Below are 16,336 nucleotides of genomic sequence, written 5' to 3'. Positions count from 1 at the left end.
GCGGCGCGTGACCCTGACGCGCTCCAGTTGCGCAGGTCACATCCAGATGTGCGTCTTGCTCTGAACCAATCAGGTGCGGAGGGGGGGTGAGGGTGAGGATGATGATGGAGCGCGGCCCCCGCACGCAGGGAGTCTCATCGTGAAGAGGAGGTGCGCGTTCCTGAAGAGATCCCGCCTCGTGCTCCCGGATCAGAGCTTTCTGTGGGATCAGTTCGGTTCTGGTTCGGTTTGCTGGTTTTTCTGCGGTACCTCAGCGCGCACGCGCTCAGCGCACCTCTGTCAGCAGGTGATGAAGGGAGCGCGCGCGGTGACGCGGCCAGAGTCTGAACGGAGGCGCTGAGGCGGACCGGACCGAACCGAACCGGACACAGCGGTGTTCGGGTTGGGAGGAGTCGACCCGGTTCGGCGGATCCAGGGAGGGATTCTCCTGGTTTGGATCGGAACCAGGTTTAAGGTAAGACTGAGTCCAGATTCTGCTGAGGTTCGGTCCAATTCGTTAGAGGTTCTGTTGATCTGCCGGTCCGGTCAGACTGGGACAGAACCGCCTGCTGCAGGTTCTGGTCCTGATGGATCCTGGTTCCGCCTCTGGTTCTGGTCCGGTGATCAGAACCATCAGGAAGTGGTCTACAGAAGTTCTGCTGTGAACTGGGAGGGAACCAGAACCGGGCCGGGGTCCAGTCTGGACCGTGTCAGCATTTGGGCCGGTTCAGGCTGGACCGACCCATTCTGTGACCATAAAAAGGTTCTGGTTCCGCTTTGGAACAGGAACCAAACACTCCAGAACCGGCCTGGTTCTGTTGGATTGTTGTTCTGTCAGAACCTTGGTTCTGATCCTTCCTCTCTGATGTGGACCAGCAGCCCCTCAGCATGACACTGCCACTACTGTGCTCCAGGTTCTGGTGTCCTTGGGTCAGGTCCATCAGAACCACTGGCCCGGTTCTACCGCACAGGAAGCGGCTCTCCAGGAAAACATCAGCAGTGAGTTCTGCAGACGTCTGACCCTGAACTGGACCGGTCCGCTATAGAGTCTGGGTCTAATTTTAGCGCCGCTGAACCGCGGGCCCGGTTCCCATCAGAACCACAGGCCCGGTTCCCATCAGAACCACAGGCCCGGTTCCCATCAGAACCACAGGCCCGGTTCCCATCAGAACCACAGGCCCGGTTCCCATCAGAACCACAGGCCCGGTTCCCATCAGAACCACAGGCCCGGTTGAACCCAGCTGAGTGGCGCACAGGTCCGATTATAGGTTCTGGCTGCCATCACTCCCCGACCCAAACGGGCCTCCTGAATGATGTCGGACCCTCGTGGTTCTGTTGGGAAGCAGAACCTCAGTGGGTCCAGATGCAGAAAGTATTCACACCCTGAGATCTGCAGCTCTTCTGTTTCAGAACATCAGATGGTTCCTGAAGGCCAATCTGTTAGTAGAAGATCTACTCTCTATTACTCCAGGCTGACCTGGTTCTGGAGTTGCTGGGTCCATCCGGGTCGGTCGGGTCGGTTCTGGTTCCTGGGTGGAACGGTCCTGTTTGGCAGACATGGTGGACGTCCCAGCAGCTCACGCCGCTCCAGAACCTTCTGTTGGTTCAGGGTTCCTTTGGGACGTAATGAGGAACAGGAAGTAGTTTGGGTCAGAACCAGCTGCTGACCACCGACTCAGAAGTGGGTCGGTACCATGAAGAACCACGTCTTCTGGACCCGTCCTGGTTTCTCACTCTGAAGTTCCCCGCTCCCACAGCTGGACTCTGGGTCCCTGAGCAAGACCCTTAACCCCACACCGCTCTCCGGGCGCCGCACCGTGGCAGCCCGCCGCTCCCCGGGCGCCGCACAATGGCAGCCCAGAACAGATCAGGTGAGTCATCGGCGGCTCAAACGGGATGGACGCCATCTCCTCCTGGACCCTCTGATCCGGGTGATCGTCCATCTCCATCTGTTCCAGGTCCTCCTTCTAGAGGAGCATCTCTGTCAGATAGAAAGCTGGTTGGACGTCTGAGGGACCCTGGAGGAGGCGTGGTCCTTCTGAACCTTCATCATGGCTCCTCCCATCAGCTTCCTCATCCTCAGGACCTTCTGATGCAGGCGGAGGATCATCAGAGGTCAGAAATCGACTGAATTATTGATGAGGAGCGTCGGGTTGGGCCTCCACAGGTTCTCCTGCTTGGTTCTGATTGGTCGCTGCTCTGGAGGAACCAGAACCAGAACCGGTCTTTGCTGCTTCACTGAACCCAGAACCAGGGGAACCTTGACCTCCAGGCTGCAGAACCCAGCGGCTTCATTTGGTTTAATCAGTTATTAGAACCTGGGGGCAGAACCCGGTCAAACCGGGATGACCCGGACCGCCTGGTGGTTCCTCTCAGATCAGCTGTTCTGGTTCTGTTACCCTGACAGAAGAGCCACAGTCTGAATCCGGATCAGAACCGGCGCCGTGTTGGCCAGTAGAACCTCTGAGTGTTCATGTTGGCTCCGCTTGGTTCTGTCTGTGGTTCCGCCAGCAGGCTGGGCCTCCAGGTGAGGCCTGAAAGCTGCCTTTGTGTGGCTGCTGGCAGGAGAGCCGCTAACGTACACAAACCCCCCCCACCCCACCCCCCATAACGGGCGGGGGGGGGCAGCACAGAGAGGTTCTTCAGTTCTGACCCACACAGACCCGGTTTTTCTGCTGGTTTTAAACGCAGACCCGGTTTTTCTGCTGGTTTTAAACGCAGACCCGGTTTTTCTGCTGGTTTTAAACGCAGACCCGGTTTTTCTGCTGGTTTTAAACGCAGACCCGGTTTTTCTGCTGGTTTTAAACGCAGACCCGGTTTTTCTGCTGGTTTTAAACACAGACCCGGTTTTTCTGCTGGTTTTAAACGCAGACCCGGTTTTTCTGCTGGTTTTAAACGCAGACCCGGTTTTTCTGCTGGTTTTAAACACAGACCCGGTTTTTCTGCTGGTTTTAAACGCAGACCCGGTTTTTCTGCTGGTTTTAAACGCAGACCCGGTTTTTCTGCTGGTTTTAAACACAGACCCGGTTTTTCTGCTGGTTTTAAACGCAGACCCGGTTTTTCTGCTGGTTTTAAACGCAGACCCGGTTTTTCTGCTGGTTTTAAACGCAGACCCGGTTTTTCTGCTGGTTTTAAACGCAGACCCGGTTTTTCTGCTGGTTTTAAACGCAGACCCGGTTTTTCTGCTGGTTTTAAACGCAGACCCGGTTTTTCTGCTGGTTTTAAACGCAGACCCGGTTTTTCTGCTGGTTTTAAACGCAGACCCGGTTTTTCTGCTGGTTTTAAACGCAGACCCGGTTTTTCTGCTGGTTTTAAACGCAGACCCGGTTTTTCTGCTGGTTTTAAACGCAGACCCGGTTTTTCTGCTGGTTTTAAACGCAGACCCGGTTTTTCTGCTGGTTTTAAACGCAGACCCGGTTTTTCTGCTGGTTTTAAACGCAGACCCGGTTTTTCTGCTGGTTTTAAACGCAGACCCGGTTTTTCTGCTGGTTTTAAACGCAGACCCGGTTTTTCTGCTGGTTTTAAACGCAGACCCCGGTTTTTCTGCTGGTTTTAAACGCAGACCCGGTTTTTCTGCTGGTTTTAAACGCAGACCCGGTTTTTCTGCTGGTTTTAAACGCAGACCCGGTTTTTCTGCTGGTTTTAAACGCAGACCCGGTTTTTCTGCTGGTTTTAAACGCAGACCCGGTTTTTCTGCTGGTTTTAAACGCAGACCCGGTTTTTCTGCTGGTTTTAAACACAGACCCGGTTTTTCTGCTGGTTTTAAACGCAGACCCGGTTTTTCTGCTGGTTTTAAACGCAGACCCGGTTTTTCTGCTGGTTTTAAACGCAGACCCGGTTTTTCTGCTGGTTTTAAACGCAGACCCGGTTTTTCTGCTGGTTTTAAACGCAGACCCGGTTTTTCTGCTGGTTTTAAACGCAGACCCGGTTTTTCTGCTGGTTTTAAACGCAGACCCGGTTTTTCTGCTGGTTTTAAACGCAGACCCGGTTTTTCTGCTGGTTTTAAACGCAGACCCGGTTTTTCTGCTGGTTTTAAACGCAGACCCCGGTTTTTCTGCTGGTTTTAAACGCAGACCCGGTTTTTCTGCTGGTTTTAAACGCAGACCCGGTTTTTCTGCTGGTTTTAAACGCAGACCCGGTTTTTCTGCTGGTTTTAAACGCAGACCCGGTTTTTCTGCTGGTTTTAAACGCAGACCCGGTTTTTCTGCTGGTTTTAAACGCAGACCCGGTTTTTCTGCTGGTTTTAAACGCAGACCCGGTTTTTCTGCTGGTTTTAAACGCAGACCCGGTTTTTCTGCTGGTTTTAAACGCAGACCCGGTTTTTCTGCTGGTTTTAAACGCAGACCCGGTTTTTCTGCTGGTTTTAAACGCAGACCCGGTTTTTCTGCTGGTTTTAAACGCAGACCCGGTTTTTCTGCTGGTTTTAAACGCAGACCCGGTTTTTCTGCTGGTTTTAAACGCAGACCCGGTTTTTCTGCTGGTTTTAAACGCAGACCCGGTTTTTCTGCTGGTTTTAAACGCAGACCCGGTTTTTCTGCTGGTTTTAAACGCAGACCCGGTTTTTCTGCTGGTTTTAAACGCAGACCCGGTTTTTCTGCTGGTTTTAAACGCAGACCCGGTTTTTCTGCTGGTTTTAAACGCAGACCCGGTTTTTCTGCTGGTTTTAAACGCAGACCCGGTTTTTCTGCTGGTTTTAAACGCAGACCCGGTTTTTCTGCTGGTTTTAAACGCAGACCCGGTTTTTCTGCTGGTTTTAAACGCAGACCCGGTTTTTCTGCTGGTTTTAAACGCAGACCCGGTTTTTCTGCTGGTTTTAAACGCAGACCCGGTTTTTCTGCTGGTTTTAAACGCAGACCCGGTTTTTCTGCTGGTTTTAAACGCAGACCCGGTTTTTTCTGCTGGTTTTAAACGCAGACCCGGTTTTTCTGCTGGTTTTAAACGCAGACCCGGTTTTTCTGCTGGTTTTAAACGCAGACCCGGTTTTTCTGCTGGTTTTAAACGCAGACCCGGTTTTTCTGCTGGTTTTAAACGCAGACCCGGTTTTTCTGCTGGTTTTAAACGCAGACCCGGTTTTTCTGCTGGTTTTAAACGCAGACCCGGTTTTTCTGCTGGTTTTAAACGCAGACCCGGTTTTTCTGCTGGTTTTAAACGCAGACCCGGTTTTTCTGCTGGTTTTAAACGCAGACCCGGTTTTTCTGCTGGTTTTAAACGCAGACCCGGTTTTTTCTGCTGGTTTTAAACGCAGACCCGGTTTTTCTGCTGGTTTTAAACGCAGACCCGGTTTTTCTGCTGGTTTTAAACGCAGACCCGGTTTTTCTGCTGGTTTTAAACGCAGACCCGGTTTTTCTGCTGGTTTTAAACGCAGACCCGGTTTTTCTGCTGGTTTTAAACGCAGACCCGGTTTTTCTGCTGGTTTTAAACGCAGACCCGGTTTTTCTGCTGGTTTTAAACGCAGACCCGGTTTTTCTGCTGGTTTTAAACGCAGACCCGGTTTTTCTGCTGGTTTTAAACGCAGACCCGGTTTTTCTGCTGGTTTTAAACGCAGACCCGGTTTTTCTGCTGGTTTTAAACGCCGCCTGCTTCAGCGGATCTGCAGCCGTTTCTCTTCTTCTGCTGCTTTAATTGCTGCGTTTCTCCTGGATGTTTGGCTTCATGAGGAGAAAAGTTCAGTTACTTGTTTTTCCACCTGATTTCTGATGCGTAGGCAACACGCCATGAACACGGGTTCTGCACTATTAATGTGTTGTCTTCCTTTCAATCTGCCACAACTAGTTAAACTAGTTAGAGCGTCTTAAAGCTATAGAGGAGGATGTTTTATTTCCGGGTGGATCATCTCAGTCAGTGGTCCTCCTAACTGTCAATCATTCTGGTGATAGGTTTCCATACGGCCCTCCTTCGCGTTCGTCCCGTTAGCGATCTGTTTCTTTCAGGCGTAATCTGTGGTGAGCTACGGTTTAATTGAAGCTCACATTTCTCACCGCGGTTGTTTGAAAATGGCCGACGGTCGGTAGAGAAAGTGTCCTTGAAGTGTATGAAAAGAAAAGAAAGGCCTCAGAACAGGCAGATATATCCCAGAATGCTTTGCTCAGAAAGCTCTCCTCCCAAAGCATTATGGGATTCTGCTGTTGCTACCTGACAGCTGTGGAGGAGGAGGAGTTACGTGACCAACGGAGCAAAAGCAGTGATCATCTGTCTGAACGGTCAGTTAACAGAGTTCACTATAAAGTTCACTATAGAGTCCCCGCTCTCTATAGTGATGGAGGGACGGTCGGACACAGTGAGCTGCTATGAGAACATGGAGCCCATTTCTCCTCGTGCACGCTCTCGCACGCTTCTAATTGGCGTTTCCTCTTGTGGGCGGGTACAGGGTTGTGCAAGTGCGTTTTTTTTTTAAAGTGGAGAGGGCGGGTCTTTTCAACAACTTACACCAATCCTCCACTATACCTTTAAGAACACGTCGACTACACGGTGATGTCATGTTAGTATGAGCAATTAAGCTACTTGTCCGGTTTGAGCAGCTGGTCGTCGCTTATTTCCCATTGGCTGCTGAGTAGTACGGTATGGCACGCCGTTTAACATTTATTTGCTTGATTGAATATTTAATCCACGTCTCAAATGCATTTCTCCAAGAATGAGCATTTCATTAGACAACAAGTTAACAACATGCAAACAGCGCAGAAAACGTGTGTTAATCGTGTTTCCTACGTGTCAGAAATCACATGTCATCAAACCATTCGGCTTTCCATACAGAACCTCGCAGGTCTGCAGTTAAAATACGAACTTCGCAGCGATTCGTCTTTTTTTTTTATCAACACGGTTTAACTTTCAGCCACAAGGGGCGCTAAACTCGTAGCTCCCAAGTTAGCGCCCCCTGGCGGCCACTGACAGCAGTCTCTCTAAAGGAGCCGGTCCGTGTTCTGGTTCTGGTCTCAGACCAGTTTGGATCAGCAGGTCTGGAAGTCCTGAAGCTCCTGGTAAACATTCAGCCTCTGGATGAAATCCTCCATCCAAGCACCAGCTGAGGGTCAGAGCTAACGGCGGTTAGCTTAGCTTGTGGCGCTGTGTGTCACAGCGGGAGCATCGATACGCAGCAACAGCTGAAGAAAGACCTGAACAACAAATGAGGCTAAAACTGGGGTCAAAGGTTACGCTGCGTAAACTCTTTTCTAACACAGATAGTCGATGACATCATGCTTCAGTAACTGATGACATCAGCTCCTAGCAACCGGCCTGCTCCAGCTAACCTCCACCCCTTCATTGTCGGGTTCTGATCCAGTCATTCTGGCGGGAAGATGAAGCCGTTGTTTGGCTAACGGTTAGCCTCTCTGCTCTTCCTACCAACCAACTCCCTGCCGCCATGTGGAGGCAGGATGCAGATGGTTGAAACGCTAACTTGGAGGGTCTGCACCCAGAACCAGTCCCTACAGGGACAGATTGAGACGGCGGGCTGCTATTAGGCTGACGCCGCAGCCCTGCCCATCCGGCCCGTGGAGCGGCGAGGAGCGGCGCTCAGTCTAGGCACTGATCTGGGTTCTGTTCTTCTTGTCTGCAGGCGGCGCCCGTAAAGGACATGAGGCAGCAGAGGGAGTCGTCCTCCATCGGGCAGAGCGCGGCTGGATGGCAGCAGGAACGGCCGTCCCACAGCTGAGGAAGGAAGCTCTGAACCTCGGATCGGTCAGTCAGAGGTTGTCATGGTAACACGTCCTCCTCTGCCTCCTTGTTAGAGACTGAGGGGACCCTGGTGAGGCTGCAGAGAGGCCCCAGACCACAGAGACTCAGACCGCCGCAGCCCCCATGCAGGCGCGTAAGAAGTATGTCCTGCTGGGCCTTTGTGCGTGCTCCTGGCTTGTCCTCTTATACTGCGGCGGAGGAGTCCAACTACGTGTGCTGCGCCTGATAACACGCCACCGCACGGAAGTCCTGCACCCTTGGCCCAACTGGACCGACCGGGCCTTCCTGCCCCGCTACGCCCATCTGGACGAACTCCAGACCGACCCAGGGACCGCCGAGTCACCAAGACAGCGTCGACAAGCATGGTCCACCATCTACAGAGACAGCCGCTGCCGCATGGAGACCTGCTTCGACTTTTCTCGGTGCCGGCGCCGGGGACGGGAGGGGTTCAGGGTCTACATCTACCCATCAGAGAAAGGTGAGCGCGTGTCGGAGAGCTACAGAAAGATCCTGGCCTCCATCTCTGAGTCCCGCTACTACACGTCAGACCCTCGAGAGGCATGTCTGTTTGTGCTAGGCATAGACACATTGGACCGGGACCAGCTGTCAGGACAGTTTGTCCCCAACATGGACGAACGCATCCGCAGTTACCCTTCATGGAACGATGGGCGGAACCACCTGATCTTCAACCTGTATTCGGGCACCTGGCCCAACTACACGGAGGACCTGGGCTTCAACGTGGGCCAGGCCATCTTAGCCAAAGCTAGCCTGAACACGGAATACTTCCGGCCCGGTTTCGACGTGTCCATCCCGCTTTTCTCCAAGGATCACCCTCAGAAGGGGGGGGGACGGGGCTGGCTCCTGAGGAATACCACGCCGCCGCGGAGAAAGTACCTGCTGATGTTCAAGGGGAAGCGATACCTGACTGGCATCGGCTCCGACACCCGGAACGCTCTTCATCACATCCACAACGGGAAGGACATTGTTTCCATGACGACCTGCCGCCACGGGAAGGACTGGGAGAAGCACAAGGACGCTCGGTGTGACCATGACAACCTGGAATATGAGAGGTAAGAGCGGGTCACGTGACCAGCTGTGAGGGCGTGGTCTTCCTGTCGCTTCGGATTCTCTCTGAGGTCAGGTCGGCGCCTGAGCAGTTAGATCCATCCTCATCATCTAGTTAGCTCAGAGTACCGCCGAGTCCGAGTCCTTCCAGGCACCGATCCAGTTAATAACCGGTCAGTTTAAAGTCGTAGCAAAGCGGCTGTTTCAACCGTTTCCGAATTCTCCTAGTGGTGCACGACTGAATAAAGTGAATGTGATTGGTCGTTTATCAAGGGGGCGGGATTGTTGTGGCGGAAGGTTCGCAAGCATGTTTGGCTGTGGCCGGTTTGTCCGAAGCATGTTGCTAACCAGTTAGCATCTTAGTGCTAGCAGGTTCCCAATGGGAAATTCCATTGGGACCAAGTAGCACTAAATTGGTGACTTAGAAACGACGCTGTCAAGGAACGCTATGGACAGCGGAAACATGCAAGAGGAGGAGAGTTTAGGGTCGGAGGTCGTGGATGAGTCTCCTCCGTCGTCCATTTTTTTATTTAGAGGAGGAAAGCGGGGACGAAGATGTTTTTAAATTTTGGGACAATATGGTCTAATAAAGAGAACATTTCTATACATTAAATATAATTTCCCTACGAATTTAAAGCTGTGCCTAAACTGGTTCTGATGATGGAGTGGACCTTAATCCACTGCTGTTCAAACAGAAGGAATGGCTGACACCAGTGGGAACCCAGAGCGCTGCCACTGGGCCCAGTTCAGATGATCCAGACTAACTGGGTCCAGTTTAGCTGCCAGAATAAAGCTGCTGTCCATGTTTGGAACGGGCCTCAAATCCCAACATCATCAGGAAACGATTGTTGGATTATAGCTGGAATCTCAACCGTTGGTTTGTTTTAACCACATAAAGGAAAGTTTATTTATTTCCTCCTAAGCTTCTTATCCAATCAAATCATGTAGGAAGTTATTTTAATCCAATAACTTTAGACTGTCGCCTGTTGTTCTGTGAACAAACCCAACTGGCTGCAGACGAAGGTCACTGGTTCAAATCCTGGTCGGATAATTGGAATAAATTCACCAGAGCTTCCCCTGAAGTTTATTATCTTCATCTTCACGTCGCAGACTGAGCTAAAAACCAGTAAAACACGCAAATTAAGATAAAACAAACACAAAGAAGAACGAATTAAAATGGTTAAAAACCAGAATCAACGAATTTAAGCCTAATTTTATGTTTGAGAAGCAAAGTTTGTCTGAAAGGATTTAAGATAAACGTGATTAAATGTGTTCAAATCAATTCACAATTCAAACCCAAGAGATTAAAAAAAAAACATCATTTGGTAAAAATTATTTAAGTTAAAATAAAGTTAATGTTTATTTATTTATAGAGTGGAGCTAATAGCAGACAGGACTGGTTTTAAATAAACACTGTTTGGTTATTTTTAACAATAATTTTAGAAAATGGAAACACGAACAATAATGTCCCATTTAAACCCTCATTAGCTTTCTAAACATTAGCATTAGCGGCTATCATGTTAGCATGATTAGCTTCCCGCTAACTTTACCAAACAGTAACACCTGAAAGATCAGAAATCATCACAAACTTAAATGATTGAAGCTAAAAATCTTTCCCTAACTTTCCCAGGCGGCGGCGGGCGTCGCCCTCGGGTTCGCCTTCGGTGCGTCTCACGGCCCCCGAGGGCCCGAACCCGCAGGCGGCTCCCTGCAGTGCCGCCTTTATCTCTGTGGAAAGATGGCGGCCACACTTTATCCTTGACAGGAAACGGTTTGAGATATAAAAACACGTCAGCACAAGAAAAGCAACACGAGGAAAACATGTGAGAAAACATTGGAGGCGGAGCCTCACACGCTGACATTGATCATCAGCTGGATGTTCAGTTTGTCCATGAAGGCCGTCGCCTGATGGGAGGGAAGTTTATCATGCGCCGCTACAGATGCATCCACAGGTGGCCGCGGGTAGGGGAGGGGGGCTGGCGCCATAACAACCAGATAAGGTTTGATGGGGGGGGGGGGGGGGATAAGCTGTTCTCTGAGCAGCAGAGCGTCTGCCTCCATGTTTGGACGCCGTTTCTTTCACTCTAATGATCTATAACTGATCATTCAGGAATGGGACGGGGCTGGGGCCCCCGGAGGGCCCCCTGTTTTGAGCTGCTTCGGTTCTCCTTCCTTTCCTGTTTCTCAGTTGTGGGCCCATCTATGGGATCTAGGTCTCAGCTGAAGGCAAAGTCGGGCCTTTCCGTTCCTCCAGCCAACAGCAGCTCATTCCCTCCTGTTCTGTTCTTCCATGTTTGGCGTCCGCTCCATCGGACCTGGACCTCTGAGTTGACCCAGAGGGCGGGTCTGTTATCTGACCTTCAGCAGCGCTCGCCAGAATGCGGTTCCAAGTTTTATAAATGGAGGAAGAACATTTCCAGCAGAGTCTGAGGTCTGGATGAACTATGCGTGGCGAGCGGCTCTGCGGCGGTTCTGATCCGAGGAGCCTCCTCGCTCCGTCTGGCCTGTTTATGTTGGATCAGGCATGAAGCTATGAATATGCTCATTTATCCCACAGACCACAGGGACGGCGGGGGGAGCGGGGGCTGCTGGGGGGAGGGGTTGGCCTAGATGGTCTCTGACTCATGGGGCGAGATGGTGGCGCTCTGCTCAGGCTGCTTAGAGGGTGGCTTCAGGTTAATGATCCGCCGCACCTGCTGCTCCAGCAGATTAACCTGGAGGGACCGGGACAACAAGTCATCCGAGTCACGTCCAGAATCAGCAGGGAGGAGGAGGAGGAGGAGGAGGAGGACCTGTTCTCCTCGTCCTGCAGCAGATTGGATGAAGAAAAGCTGTAAAGCAGCTTCTAGGCGTCTCCATGACGACGTCTATTTCTACGTTATTAGAAGAACAATAATGATCATTGTTCTTCTAATAATTATTACATAAACTCCTCAGCTTTCAGAAATAATTATTAATTATTTCCTCTCCAAATAGAGCGTTGTCATGGCAACGCTGCTGCAACATTATGCAACAAAAGGCTGATTGTTGAGAAGCAATAATGGGGAGCGATGATGATGATGATGATGATGATGATCGGATGCTTTTGATGGATCCAGTTAATCAGTGACTCCTAAAAGCATCAGGCTCTGCTCCTCCCTGGGCTGCTCCTCCTCCTCCTCCTGGAGGAGAGGACGGCTCTCTTTCTCCTTCCTCAATCATTGATCGCAGGAAGGATGAAGCGGAGCTTCTGTTCACGGCCCGGATCTTTGTCTGGGAGGATTTAGAACGGGGGAACAGGAGGTTCCTGGGAATGGGGGGGCCTGGGCTCCCCTCCTGAGGGAGGCGGGAGGAGGCCTGAATGAATCCCAGAGGGCAGGAGGTGACTGAGACAAAGCAGCTCTGCAGCCTGATGCTTCCTGAAGGAACTACGGCTGAATGCAGATCAGCTGCTGCTCAGGCTGGGCCGCTCTGTGGAGGGATAGAGCTGCAGAACATAGAGCTGCAGATATAGAGCTGCTGACATAGAGCTGCGGACATAGAGCTATATATAGAGAGCTGCAGAACATAGAGAGAGCTGCAGAACATAGAGCTGCTGACATAGAGCTGCGGACATAGAGGTTCAAATATAGAGCTGCAGACATAGAGCTATATATAGAGAGCTGCAGAACATAGAGAGAGCTGACATAGAGGTTCAAATATAGAGCTGCGGACATAGAGCTATATATAGAGAGCTGCAGAACATAGAGAGAGCTGACATAGAGGTTCAAATATAGAGCTGCAGACATAGAGCTGCAGAACATAGAGCTGCAGATATAGAGCTGCTGACATAGAGCTGCGGACATAGAGCTATATATAGAGAGCTGCAGAACATAGAGAGAGCTGCAGAACATAGAGCTGCTGACATAGAGCTGCTGACATAGAGCTGCTGACATAGAGCTGCGGACATAGAGCTGCGGACATAGAGCTATATATAGAGAGCTGCTGACATAGAGCTGCTGACATAGAGGTTCAAATATAGAGCTGCAGACATAGAGCTGCAGAACATAGAGCTGCTGACATAGAGCTGCTGACATAGAGCTGCAGAACATAGAGCTGCTGACATAGAGCAGCAGAACATAGAGCTGCAGAACATAGAGCTGCTGACATAGAGCAGCAGAACATAGAGCTGCAGAACATAGAGCTGCTGACATAGAGCAGCAGAACATAGAGAGAGCTTTAGAACATAGAGCTGCTGACATAGAGCTGCAGGACATAGAGCTATATATAGAGAGCTGCAGAACATAGAGCTGCTGACATAGAGCTGCTGACATATAGCTGCTGACATAGAGGTTCAAATATAGAGCTGCAGACATAGAGCTGCAGAACATAGAGCTGCAGATATAGAGCTGCGGACATAGAGCTATATATAGAGAGCTGCAGAACATAGAGCTGCAGATATAGAGCTGCAGACATAGAGCTGCAGAACATAGAGCTGCTGACATAGAGCTGCTGACATAGAGCTGCGGACATAGAGCTGCAGAACATAGAGAGAGCTGCAGAACATAGAGAGAGCTGCAGAACATAGAGCTGCTGACATAGAGCAGCAGAACATAGAGAGAGCTGCAGAACATAGAGCTGCTGACATAGAGCAGCAGAACATAGAGAGAGCTGCAGAACATAGAGCTGCAGACATAGAGCTGCTGACGTAGAGGTTCAAATATAGAGCTGCAGACATAGAGCTGCGGACATAGAGGTTCAAATATAGAGCTGCAGAACATAGAGCTGCTGACATAGAGCTGCGGACATAGAGCTGCAGAACATAGAGAGAGCTGCAGAACATAGAGAGAGCTGCAGAACATAGAGCTGCTGAACATAGAGCGGCAGAACATAGAGCTGCAGAACATAGAGCTGCAGAACATAGAGCTGCTGACATAGAGCTGCTGACATAGAGCTGCTGACATAGAGCTGCAGAACATAGAGAGAGCTGCAGAACATAGAGAGAGCTGCAGAACATAGAGCTGCTGACATAGAGCTGCTGACATAGAGCTGCTGACATAGAGCTGCAGAACATAGAGCTGCTGACATAGAGCAGCAGAACATAGAGAGAGCTTTAGAACATAGAGCTGCTGACATAGAGCAGCAGAACATAGAGAGAGCTGCAGAACATAGAGCTGCTGAACATAGAGCTGCTGACATAGAGCTGCAGAACATAGAGCTGCAGAACATAGAGCTGCAGAACATAGAGCTGCAGAACATAGAGCTGCAGAACATAGAGAGAGCTTTAGAACATAGAGCTGCTGATGAGCCAGAACATAAGAGAGCTGCAACATAGAGCTGCTGACATAGAGCTGCAGACATAGAGCTGCAGAACATAGAGCTGAAATGGCTTGACATAGAGCGCGACATAGAGCTATAATAGAGAGCTGCTGACATAGAGCTGCTACAGAACATAGGGGAGAGCTGCAGAAAAACATAGAGCTGCTGACATAGAGCTGCTGACAACATAGAGCTGCAGAACATAGAGCTGCAGAAACATAGAGCTGCAAAAGAACATAGAGCAGCAGAACATAGAGAGAGCTGATGGGTAGAACATAGAGCTGCTGACATAGAGCAGCAGAAACATAGAGAGAGCTGCAGAACATAGAGCTGCTGAACATAGAGCAGCAGACATAGAGGCAGCAGAACATAGAGCTGCAGATATAGAGCTGCTGACATAGAGCTGCGGACATAGAGCTCAAACATAGAGCTGCAGACATAGAGCTGCTGACATAGAGCTGCTGACATAGAGGTTCAAATATAGAGCTGCAGACATAGAGCTGCAGAACATAGAGCTGCTGACATAGAGCTGCTGACATAGAGGTTCAAATATAGAGCTGCAGACATAGAGCTGCAGAACATAGAGCTGCAGATATAGAGCTGCTGACATAGAGCTGCGGACATAGAGCTGCGGACATAGAGCAGCAGAACATAGAGAGAGCTGCAGAACATAGAGAGAGCTGCAGAACATAGAGCTGCTGACATAGAGCAGCAGAACATAGAGAGAGCTGCAGAACATAGAGCTGCTGACATAGAGCAGCAGAACATAGAGAGAGCAGCAGAACATAGAGAGAGCTGCAGAACATAGAGCTGCAGAACATAGAGCTGCAGAACATAGAGCTGCAGAACATAGAGCTGCAGAACATAGAGCTGCAGAACATAGAGCTGCTGAACATAGAGCTGCTGAACTAGAGCTGCTGACATAGAGCTGCAGAACATAGAGCTGCTGACATAGAGCAGCAGAACATAGAGCTGCAGAACATAGAGCTGCAGACATAGAGCTGCTGACATAGAGGTTCAAATATAGAGCTGCAGACATAGAGCTGCAGAACATAGAGCTGCAGATATAGAGCTGCTGACATAGAGCTGCGGACATAGAGCTATATATAGAGAGCTGCAGAACATAGAGAGAGCTGCAGAACATAGAGAGAGCTGCAGAACATAGAGCTGCAGACATAGAGCTGCAGACATAGAGCTGCTGACATAGAGGTTCAAATATAGAGCTGCAGAACATAGAGCTGCAGACATAGAGCTGCTGACATAGAGCTGCTGACATAGAGCTGCTGACATAGAGCTGCGGACATAGAGCTATATATAGAGAGCTGCAGAACATAGAGCTGCTGACATAGAGCAGCAGAACATAGAGAGAGCTGCAGAACATAGAGAGAGCTGCAGAACATAGAGCTGCAGAACATAGAGAGAGCTGCAGAACATAGAGCTGCGGACATAGAGCTGCAGACATAGAGCTGCTGACATAGAGCTGCGGACATAGAAATGCAGACATAGAGCTGCTGACATAGAGCTGCTGACATAGAGCTGCGGACATAGAGCTATATATAGAGAGCTGCAGAACATAGAGCTGCTGACATAGAGCAGCAGAACATAGAGAGAGCTGCAGAACATAGAGCTGCTGACATAGAGCTGCTGACATAGAGGTTCAAATATAGAGCTGCAGACATAGAGCTGCAGAACATAGAGCTGCAGATATAGAGCTGCTGACATAGAGCCATATATAGAGAGCTGCAGAACATAGAGAGAGCTGCAGAACATAGAGAGAGCTGCTGACATAGAGGTTCAAATATAGAGCTGCAGACATAGAGCTGCTGACATAGAGCTGCTGACATAGAGGTTCAAATATAGAGCTGCAGACATAGAGCTGCGGACATAGAGCTATATATAGAGAGCTGCAGAACATAGAGCTGCTGACATAGAGCTGCTGACATAGAGAGAGCTGCAGAACATAGAGAGAGCTGCAGAACATAGAGCTGCAGACATAGAGCTGCTGACCTAGAGAGAGCTGCAGAACATAGAGCTGCAGACATAGAGCTGCTGACATAGAGCTGCTGACATAGAGGTTCAAATATAGAGCTGCAGACATAGAGCTGCAGAACATAGAGCTGCAGATATAGAGCTGCTGACATAGAGCTGCGGACATAGAGCTATATATAGAGAGCTGCAGAACATAGAGCTGCTGACATAGAGCAGCAGAACATAGAGAGAGCTGCAGAACATAGAGAGAGCTGCAGAACATAGAGAGAGCTGCAGAACATAGAGAGAGCTGCAGAACATAGAGAGAGCTGCAGAACATAGAGCTGCAGACATAGAGCTGCTGACATAGAGGTTC

At 50.1% G+C, this 16,336-nt stretch overlaps 1 protein-coding gene across 1 annotated transcript in view; it reads left to right on the top strand.

Annotated features, from left to right (window-relative positions):
* The window catches only part of ext1c (exostoses (multiple) 1c), a 30,437-nt gene that overhangs the window by 50 nt on the left and 14,051 nt on the right, over positions 1 to 16,336 (top strand). Inside the window, exons 1-2 of the mRNA XM_038268642.1 lie at positions 1 to 454; positions 7,532 to 8,720. The exon at positions 1 to 454 is cut by the window's left edge and continues 50 nt beyond it. Of these exons, the coding sequence (XP_038124570.1) occupies positions 7,774 to 8,720 (947 nt within the window). The 5' untranslated portion in view covers positions 1 to 454; positions 7,532 to 7,773. The remainder of the gene's footprint in view (positions 455 to 7,531; positions 8,721 to 16,336) is intronic.

Source organism: Cyprinodon tularosa, unplaced genomic scaffold (genome assembly GCF_016077235.1).
Source record: "Cyprinodon tularosa strain WSP-4 unplaced genomic scaffold, ASM1607723v1 ctg706, whole genome shotgun sequence".
NCBI classification, from domain to species: Eukaryota; Metazoa; Chordata; class Actinopteri; order Cyprinodontiformes; family Cyprinodontidae; genus Cyprinodon; species Cyprinodon tularosa.
Note: the sequence above shows the minus strand (reverse complement) of the source record. Positions and strands in the feature narration are given on the sequence as shown.